Source organism: Halyomorpha halys, unplaced genomic scaffold (assembly GCF_000696795.3).
Source record: "Halyomorpha halys isolate HHAL.00 unplaced genomic scaffold, Hhal_1.1 Scaffold814.1, whole genome shotgun sequence".
NCBI classification, from domain to species: domain Eukaryota; kingdom Metazoa; phylum Arthropoda; class Insecta; order Hemiptera; family Pentatomidae; genus Halyomorpha; species Halyomorpha halys.
The window spans coordinates 422,430-433,911 of record NW_027107888.1 but is presented as its reverse complement, the minus strand read 5'-3'; the positions used below and the strand labels follow the sequence as shown (position 1 = coordinate 433,911).

At 26.6% G+C, this 11,482-nt stretch overlaps 1 protein-coding gene across 1 annotated transcript in view; it reads left to right on the top strand.

Moving 5' to 3' along the window:
• Positions 1-2,128: 2,128 nt before the first annotated feature.
• HDAC4 (histone deacetylase 4) overlaps positions 2,129-11,482 on the top strand; it is a 349,894-nt gene continuing 340,540 nt past the window's right edge. The window contains exons 1-2 of the mRNA XM_024360096.2: positions 2,129-2,269; positions 2,659-2,739. Of these exons, the coding sequence (XP_024215864.1) occupies positions 2,709-2,739 (31 nt within the window). The 5' untranslated portion in view covers positions 2,129-2,269; positions 2,659-2,708. The remainder of the gene's footprint in view (positions 2,270-2,658; positions 2,740-11,482) is intronic.

Here is an 11,482-nt window from a genome sequence, read left to right as displayed (position 1 = left end):
ATTATAATAACTTTTGAAAAAAAAAATAATAAGTAACCTTAGCCACTCCAACTTATGAAATCTCTTGTGTTCTATTGATGATTATGAAGAATGAAGACTACTAATGGAATTCTTATAATCTTGTACTCCACCCACATATGAATATCATGCTTCATTAAAGAATCAACAAATATAACCTGGATTTGGTTTGTGATCCAAATTTCCTTTTTCAATACTTTATCACAATCATATTTTCATCTAATCTGAGATTTGTAAGAGGTGCTTAGTTGGAATTACTTTGAAATTCTACATTACTGCCTAAATCATATTGAGGAGTTAGGCTCCAAAGCCTGGTAAGGGGAAAATAAATTTATACAATTGAGGTATTCATCGTAAAACATGGTAACTATAAAAATTAAAACTTTTACATTGTTAGATTTTGCATTACTGACAATATTTTACCTTCAACTAACTATTTACAGAATAATTCAGTTACCATATTATTATTATTATTATTATTATATTATTATTATTATTATACCATACAAACATCTCAATGATTGATTAGATGTGTTTAAAAGAATCTGAAGTGGTTTATAATTTTAAAATTATTGTTGACAAATATTAATTTGCCATAACTTTATAAATATGATAATCAATATTATTATTGCAGTATTATTGTAAGAATACTTTCAACCAGATTTAGATACAACATTGATATTAAAATGCTGATATCACAACTGCTGCATAAATTTCTTTATCATTTTTTTTTATCTTTTTAAAAATTTGTAAGAAAATTTAATTATGAGCTGGATTAAATTTTTCAACAGCAAATGCTGTTAATTGTTAAAGCAACAACTGACTATTTCTTAAAATAATGAAACTATCTGAATCAATTTTCTGATAGCTAAAACTGAAATTATGACATTTGATATATTTATATGTATTAATTAATTTAATGTGATTTCTGTTAATTTGTATGTTATTAAAATAACAAAATATTAATGATTAAAAAATGAACATTCTGATTAAAAAAATATTAATCAGAAATGTTCTTTATATTAATGCAACAGTTGGTATCACTGTCTTTTCATAAATGTATCTTTGACAATATTCATAACTGGTGTAGATGATGATCATTATTAGAGATCTATTCTAAAGGCCACTTTTGACAGTAAAAAATTTTATGAAGGTGAGTAAAAACTCAAATTTTGAGCTACTAATCAAATCTTATTTTAGTTTAAAAATGTTAAGAATTTGTCCTTTAGAAATAACTTTTCAGCTGTTTCTTTTATTTTAAATTTCGCTTTTTAAAAAAAATCTAAGTTTTAATAATAGTTAAATATATAGTTTCGAATTTGATCTGGGTTCGTACTTAAGGTTGGTATTTTTAAAACTTTTCTTTATAAAAAATAAATTTCAGGGCTAACAGTAATGATATATTATAAAGCTCATGGTTTCAATCAGTTTACATTACAAACTCACAAATAATCAATTTCGTTTTCCTTTTAAATGGCTCAACTATAATTACATATGTATGTATCTAACAATGTCTTTATATAGAAGATAAAGAAACAGGATACAGGGAGATATTTGATTAGCAGAATATCTTGTAAAGTGTCCAGTATAATTTCAATTTAGGAATGATTACAGTGGTCTCCATCAAAACAGGAAAAAAAATACTGCAGAACTGTTTATATTTTTATAGGGCAGTCATAAAATAATTTTTAAAAAAGTAATGAAAGTTTAAAAAATGTGGGGACTAACAATATAAATCTTTAGACTAAAGATTCAAAATCAGTCTTTTTATTTTTTATTTTTATGATTTTTAAAATATATAATTCACATTTTGAGTTAGTTATAGGACAAATTTGAACTCCTAAATATATTTTAAGATATTTATATTTTTAAATTGACATAATGATAAATTTAATTTCATTAAGTTAAGATAAATATTCTATTAGGGTTTTCTTTTAAAATATATATGATTTTAATTTGTAGTGAAAATTCTTTAAATGATGTTCCTTGTTATTGTGAATATTCAAATAATTATAAACAGAGAAAAGCTAACAGTTGCTTCCCATGCAGTTTGGTTCCTCAAAGATGCTGCCCCCTCGTGGGAGATAGAAGAACCTCTATCAGTGAACCAGTAAACATGGAATTCCCTCACTATTATCATTAACTTACTTCACTATGTAAAATATACTGTCTCGTCTCTGTTTGCTTTTGTTTTATCGTTTGTATTGTGTTATTTGATACCTTCTGCTTTGTCATCTTATTTTAAATACAGGTAATGACACCAACTTTTATTTTTGTAGATTTTTATTCTAATTGTAATCCTTTTAAATGGGTTATGTTGTCTATTTGTGATCTGAGTTTGATGTAATTTATGTTATTATGGTTGATATGATTGTTATTAAAGTGAAATGACATTTTAATATTTAATTTTATTAATTTATCATGTCTCTCAATTAGTCGCTATTCACAATCAATGACTGATTAGTTGTGATAATTGTGTATATTAATGTATTTTTGTTAGGAATATGTTTATTGTTTAATATTTTAATTAAAAATTGAAAGTTCATATATAAATCATAGTCATTATCATGTGATGTCGATCGTTTTTGTTAATTCTTATTGTATTGCAAAATGATTCATGTAATTTGCAATTTCTTGTAGATCGAGTAAGGATGTGATGAAGATCTTCAGTGGATTTCTTCCCATATGAAATGTCTCACACAGACCCCGAGTCAAAACAAGGTAAGTTTGAAATTACAAAAAGTTTACTTCGTTTTTTATTTATTTATTTATTTTTTTATCTTGTGACAATTTTTTACATTAAATAAAAATCCTTATTTTTCTCAAGTTTATTAGTAATGTTTGTTTACTAGTGAGATGTAAGTAGTATTCTCCATAATATTTTCAATCTATTATTATTTCTAATAAATCTGATTCAACAGCCACATAATGTTTCTGGAGGATATTTTCTTTCAAATGTTCTCTAATGAATTTTTTTAGTACAATAGATCAAAAGCTCTGCAAGAGATTTTTATTAATTATTTGAATACCATTGGAGGATTCCAACCACGTATTTCGATGTTTTGGAGTGAGGCACCATCTCTGTTTGATTATTTGATATGTATTTTTAAAATGTTGTTGGAAAATGTACCGCATTTCGTCTGCATTTATGTGATATAGTGCATTCTGACCTGATGATGTCTGAATTGTCGAAACGTCGACTGGTGAGATTTTTTTCACAGTATTTTAGAAACTACAGGCTTTGTGTTTTAAACCTCCTAGTTACATTCCAAGAATGAATTTTCAGTCTTTGTTAACTATTCTATTTATAAAATATATTATATTTATTTATTTTTTATAGTTCAGAAGTCTTTTATTTAATTATTTTAAATAATTCGATTTAATTAAAAACTATTACTATATACAATTAAGACATATTATAGTTTATTTATAAGTTTATGAGATTTTTATTGTTATCTAGCTGCTATTTTTTTTTTGTTTTTAATCAGAATTAAGAATATTTTATTTGTTCATGATTGTCTAATGAATGAATGGTTGTATTGAATTTATGACAAAAAAAAAATCATATTCCTGTTAAAAATTTTGAGTATTATCATAATTCAATTGTATATTCCGACCTATAATAATTCAAAAAAGGCTTAAGTGAATAATAATTTTTGTTTTAAACAAAGAAGGTGTTATTGTTATCTTTTATTGGGAATGGTGTAAAAATGTTTTTATTGGAGAGTGAATTCAGTTAAAGAATGAATTTTGTATAGACAAGTCATCTATCAAAGTAAATTTGTTCTCTGCTACTACTATTGTTGACAGGTGGTTGCATTGTGTTATGTCTTCAACTGATGTTTATAATGCCTTTTCATGTTATGTAGGTTCAGAAGACCAGATTAACTATTTTTTAATTAGTTTATTTTTTTAACCGGCATAATAAAAACCCTCATATGCCAAAAATTTAAATTTTATCAAAGTAGAAAAAAATTCTTGTCAAATTGAGTTTTTGAATTATAATAATAAATATTCTTACTAAGAAATATTTTTTATACATACTTTAATAACAATGATACTAGTATAAAAATCTGAACTACTTCAGATTCCTTAGAACTACTATGTATAGAGTTTCTGCCTGTAGCATTTGCTATGCCATGTTCACTAATGTCTAAAGGGCATTGGCTATTATTAATGCCTTCTAAAAAGTTAGTATTTTCACCTTTGGCTGCTCATCTTCTTTCTAATTCTTCTGGGATTTGCCATAGTTCATTGTTTGTCAAAACTCTATAGCTCTACTTGTAGTACATATGAGGGATCTCCAGAAAGTAAGAGTACTGTTGGGTTGTTGTTGTTTTTTTTCAAAAGTTGGCAACACTGAGATGTAGTGGGGTATCTCTTGAACACAATGGGCTCCCAGAACCCACATCAGAACCAAAACTCGTCTTGTAGTGTCCCCTTTCTGTGAATTATAACAATAAGAAATCCTGCCAAGTGTGAGGTGTCATAAGGTTCCTTCTCCCAGATGTAAAAACTATGATTGAAACTTTTGCATGGAAAGGAGTGGGTTTGTTGTTATAACACCTGCCTGCACACAGCCAACACCACAGAGTCGCTTTTGGACTCATTTAGTTGGGACCTGTTGAACCATCCTGCTTTCTTCCCTAAATTGGCATCTTTAGAATGAGAAGGAGATTATGTGGAAAAATAAGTAACCTATAAACCTACAATATCCTATTTTTTTTTTAAATACAAAAAATTGAGTTCTTTCCTTTCTGGGCATGCCTTGTATATTCCAGTTTTCTTTTCTTTTTTAATTGAATTTGTGTTGCTTGGTTCTGAAAATATGATCATCTGAATTTGAGGTGTACATTATGTCACTGTATTCAATTTAAGAATCCTTGAACCTTTTGAGAGTGTTACTTGGTTTTGAAGCTTAAGAATGATCAACGACTAACTTAAAGGTGTCAATCTGGTTATAAAGGTATCTTGATAACAAAAATTATAGTAGCATATGCCCTTATTGCTTTCAATAATTTTCAACTATAAATTTATTTCAAATCCAGTTCCATATATCATTTTGAAGTGGTTTAATTAAATTAAATTAAATTTTATTATCATAATTTCAAAAGAAAAATTTTTCACTCAGTTGCAAATTAAATTTTTATTCTTCTTCTTCAAAAAAAAGTTAGTTGAGGAGCTTAGTTAAGGCAGAAAATGTACGGTGTAACTTAGAGATAGGAAGTTAGGTTCTTTTAACTGAAGTGATTCTCAATGATTCAATAATTGTGGTGAATCTTGCTTTTTTCTTTTAAAAAAATAAACAATAAAATTGCCAAAATTAATATCAAATATTTTGTTTGTACAAAAAAAAAAAATAAATAAAATGTTACACAAATCAATTTTTTTTTAAAATTTAGTAACAATAATTAAGGCTTAGCAAACCCGGAGGTTCAGTACCACCAATCACTGGCTACATATTTCTTACCAATGACGCCAGTCCCAACCCAAATTTATCAGATCAGTTTTAATGCAAACCTCTCACCTATGCATTATTAACATTTTAGGGATCTGTTAGATACTAATTCCCACAATCTTACATGCCCATCTTATTCACCGCAATGATAAAACTCCAATTATATTTATTGGATATAACACTCACTTAATAGAGCGTTGTGTTGCCTTCTAAATTCTCGGGTTATCTCATCCTTTTTCAACCCGAATATTTCACATGATAACTTATTTTTAAAAATCTTAATGTGCTGTTCTACCCTTATTGTAAGATGCCACATTTTGCATTCGTATACAACAGTAGAGAGGATAAAAATTTTTTAAAAATTAAAAATGTTAAAAATTTATCTAATAAAACACTATTGAGCTTCAACAATCTATTTAAGTTCTTCATCAATCATCCAAAAGTAAAATAAAAATCCCAAAATGATTTAATTTAATATTGATCTTCTACGATAAATAAAAAACACCCCTTTGCTCGGTTTAAATATGTTCACAGTATACTTACTCATACACACTTATTCACTTGTTCTCTTTTCTGTACTTTATATTGTTATAATGTAATTAAACAAAATATTTTATAAAGTGACTTAAAATAAAAATCAAACAACTTAGTCGTAGCCCTTACTAAAACAAACTATACCCTACTTAAACTTCTCCAACTCTCCAGAATAGAAAATTGACAGACCACAAGTTAATCACGTGAATGACTAGAGGGTATGATTCTTTTTTTATTTAGATTTTAGAGGAGTCTATTCAGTAATTTGATTCCTGATTTACCTTCCCATCTCTAGTTTAAACTTGTTTTTAGTTTTTTTCATACTCTTCTATGTATTTCCTACCATATCTATATTTCTTTGTTGATTTTATACTTTTATTTTGTTCTGCTTAGCTCTGTCGGAGGCCTGCAATTTAGGCCAAAATGTCTGCTAACATTTATAAGCTTCTTGGACTATTTCTATGGTTTATGATGTCTGTATTGTTTTGTATTTTTATTTTTTGACACATGGTGATTGGTAAAGTCTATGTCTATTTATGTGCCCCTTTGTTTCAACTTAGAGACATCAGTAAGCATCATCATCTTTCTTATGTCTTTCTTCCAACTTCTTAACTCCATTGAAATCATATTTTTGTATGAATTTTTAAAAAAATATTTTTTATTAAAATGAAGGTATTTAAATTGAATGTTTATAGAAATGCTCCATTAGTCCCAAACTTGTTAGTTAACAAGATACATGTTAGCTTAGTGATGATTACACATAAGTATTGTGATCCTATTTCCTGGCCTGGGTTCGAGTCCAGCTCTAGCTAGCAATTATTTATTCTTTTATGTCGTAGATAGACTAGATCAGGACATCCTGGAGTGGTGCATACCCAACCTTAATAAAGAGGGTGTTCTGTAATTCGAGGAAAACCTTCGTAATTCGAGAAATTATATTTCCTTACCATGTACTGAACCCAAAATCTTTCACAGGTAGTAGTACATTTTTAATTTAATTTTTTTTTAGCGAGCATTTGAAAATCGAGTATTTCTTCCAGACGAATTATCTTGTCTTCAGACTTATTATAATTTTTGTATTCTTCTTTTTTATTAAATTTGACTCCTCCCAATTTACTCCTGACCCATTTCTATGGTTTTGATTAAATTTTGAATTTGAATGAAAATAGATTTATTCTCTAATTTTAACATAGTATGTAGTTAAGCCCCGCACAATTACATAAACAGTTGCATGGTCAACCAGTGTCACCCTAAGATTTCTGTTTGTTTTCAATATCCTATAATTAATTTACTTACTTAGTTTTTAACCTTAAGCTTTATTTTAATGTCAAAAAAGATTTACTTAGTTGTTAACGTTATGCTTTATTTTAATGTCAGTAAAGATTTATAAATAAAACATGAAGATAGTCGTCAGGGTTGCGGTCAAAAAAGGAACACATTTTTTTTTTATATCTTTTTAGCCCTGATGAAAATATATATAAACAGTCATGAAATAATTATAGAAATATATTCTTAAAGTGCCTAAATCTTTTTAAGTGAAAATAGATCACGAATTACCTGAAATAAAATTACAAAAACAAACACATTTTTATGGTAAAACGGTCATAAATTAGTTACAAAAATCAAATACTTTGAAAGCAATTTCAGAAAAAACTTTCACACTATCATTGCAGATAATCTTTTCTCATTTTTCACACATTTTTTGTGGTTTCATTTCATTGATGCCCACAGTCTTGGCACTTCGGGATATGATGTGTATTCAAATTATCTTCTTTTAGTTTGTGACTATAATTTATTATATAAAAATCAATTATAAACTGCCTGATATTTATGTCCATTCAAGTACAAGCATCTACTTGACAGTTTGTGGTTTCTTAGTATTATTATTTTTTTTTAATACATAAATTATATTCCAATGGATATAATTTTCTTAATAAAAAAAATTGAAAAATATTTTTTTAGGCTGTACTAATCACTTGGAAGGTTAAAACTATTGCTCCTATAAGTATTAAAATTATGTAACACTTTTATTTAACAAATTATTTAGTCAACCTCCATTCTTATAATTAACACTTATTCTCTTTATAGGATATTAGGTGATAACATTTGATTTATCCACTTTGTTATTAATAAATTCCTTATTTACAACAAAACTTATATCAAATGAAATATAGAGATGCTACAACGATGTAAGTTTATTTTATAGGTTTTCAGTGTTTTTTATACTATTTAGCATCTGATTTATTGTAGATAATTGTTTAACCACTCAAAGCATACTACATTCAATCTGATTTGATGTTCGAAGTTAAAGTTGTGATTCATAAGGGTATAAATTCCTTTATTAAAAAATCTGCTTAGTATTTCATGAAATTTATATTTTTCTAAAAAACAGCAATATTTTAGGCTGCAAAGCCATCAGCATGCATACGACAACAAAAATGGGCATAAATCAGTACGGCTTTACAGTTGAAAAATTGTTGTTTTAAATTATACATTTTTTTTCAATTGGAAGGTTAATCATTATTTTCCATTTAATTTTTTTATTGTGAAATCTATCCTTTCTTGGAGGTGTTTGTAAGCAAAATAAACATTTGGTGAAATATTTTGCAGCCTCTTAAATTATTATTAATACTATTTTTATCTTAAAAATCTATAAAGAATAGTTATAAGTAAAAAAAGCAGCTCAAAGGACCAAATGGATCTTCAGAAGAGTGCTCAATATTTAGAAAAACAAAAAGCCAAATACTATTTTCAATAGTCATAAAATATAAATTTTAAAAAATTTCTTTTTCATAAATTTTTGATACTCATATTTAATAATTAAAATAATTTAAAAAAAATTATCATTTTTGCATATTTTTCACTTTCCTGAAAATTTTTAAAATTTGATTTTATTCCCTTTTGGCATCTCTGTGCCTCAAATATTATGCTTAATATTGATGAGAATATAGTTGACCGTAGATAATATATATGGTGAGAAGATGATTGGGGGTGCGGTCAGTAAAAAACACAAACCAGTTGAGAGAACTTATTTAATTGTGCCAATGTTTCGGCCAGAGTTTCTAGCCTTCATCAGGGCTAACAAAGAGCAAGAGAACAACCAATGGATACAAACAAAAAATTAAAAAGAGAAAATATAAATTGTGTTATTCTGTTTATATTTTTTCTTTTTAATTTTTTTTTGTATTCATTGGTTGTTATATTGCTCTTTGTTCTTAGCCCTGATGAAGGCAAGAAAGACTGGCCGAAACGTTGGCACAATTGAATAAGTTCTCTCAATTTGTTTGTGTTTTTTACTGACCACACCCCCAACCATCTTCTCATCCATATATATGCTTAATATTGATTAATAATGGAATTATTTAAAGTAAATTCCTTTAATTTTGTTTTTTACTAACTGTGAAATAATTATTATAGTTTATAACTATTTAATAAAATATAAACTTCTGTTGAATAGTTTCTGAAATATCTGATTCATTTATTTAAATTAATTCTAAAGCTAATTTCAAAGTAAACCACTGTGTCTGAGTGTTAACGCAGTCTCTGTTATTTTAAATAATGAGGTAATAAGTTTGCTTTGGTTCTTTAATATTCATCTCTTATTTATTTTGATTAATAACACTAATTAAAAATAGTGATACATGTGGTTCCAATTATTTTCATCCTTTAAATCTGGTATTGTATAAGTGGTCAGTACAGATTACTGTTGCTTGAATTATTCCTATATTACACACAAAAAACAATTTGTTCCTCTTCGTTATGCTGTAACTTATTCCATTTCCTTATGAAGACATTCAGTGATACGAAGTTCATGCTTTTGCTAGATTGAGCACAGTCAATGCCTGTAGCTGTCACGAGACTTGAGGCTGCTCTTACATAAGAAGCTCTGAAGGTGCCCCGGTAAGGGCTTGGTTACATAACCATTTATTGCCTTTATTTTTAGACTAAGCAGAGTTACATCTATATTGGTTCGGTTAGTGGGTCTCTATTGATAAATCAGAACAGGATTTCCTCTTATTCCGTACTTTTTATAGGACCGTCCTCTTTTCTATATTTGTCTTTAACCCAATTTTACCAAAATAAAATATCAATATCCGTTGGTTTTAGGAAATCGTTGTCATAATGAAATATAATTTCTGTATAAACATGTAGCAATAATCATAGTTTTTGATCACAAAAATAAATTTTTTGATCTAGTATTTGCTATGATTGGTATGGGTATGGATTTTCCTTTCAAATTCATTTAAAATTCTAAAATATTCATTTTTTTTTTTGTATGTGTTGATTGGTTATTTTTTTTTTATCTGCAACTGAATAATGTTATCTGCTCTTGTTTAACATGCATAAAAATCATTAAATTATTATGCTGCAATTTCTAAAATTATTTGAATTTTGATGACATATTTTTTTTCTTAAATTCATAACCTACTGCATCACTTCGATATTATTATTATTTTATTTTATTAATTATTTTTTTACGCATTTATTATTTTACTCAGTTATAGTGTATAATATTTATATTAGAAATTCATTCAGATAATGAATAAAAAAAAAACAACATAAATTATGTAAGTTTTTTTTTTGTGTAATAGATTTATTTTTATTTTTAGCTTGTTTGTAAAACTTATTCTCACCTATATGCATTCAAAATAACTTACTATTGGGCAAGCAACTACAATTTTAAAATATTGAAAATATCTCTGGCATATTGTTCATTAATATTGGAAAAAATAATATTTAAATATTCTATTGTATCAATATAAATTTGCACTGCTCTCCCTTGCTACTAAGTCTCATTTACTTTCTGATTTATTTTGAATCTTATGTCTGTATAGAAGTAGGTAATGCAATAAAAACATAAACCATTTTGTACTTAAAATACAAAAAATTATTTTATTAGGTTTTTGCTTATGGCTATGATTTTTTAATAATGATTTGACCTTTGTATCAAGTATATTTTGAGAGCAATTGGATTCCTTAATTGTCTTAATGGATTTTACTTATGACCAAAACTGGATTATATTAAAAGAATAGTAAAGTAGTAAACAGTAAAATTATTGTATTAATCAATTAAACTTGTAATTATGCATTCAATGAATATTTATTGAATTATCGTGTTCATTCGAAACAAAATATCACTTTTGTAAAAGTATGATAATCATTGTTATTTATGAATAATTTGATTATAAGATTGCTAACTTTTAGTTATTTATTTGCATTTCTACTTCTATATTACTTCAATAAATAAAATATTTTTAAACTTTATTTTCCTTAGAGGTCGGTCAGTATCTAGCGAACATCACCATCGATGTGGATTGCCTTATATTATATTTTTTTAAAAACTTTATTTAATGATAAAAAAATAAGACCATTGAGATACGTTGCACTACGGTACTGTTTAGCAAAAAATAAAATAGCTAAAAGTGAATGTAATACAGCACATTTTTTCTAAAATTTTATTATAAATTTCTT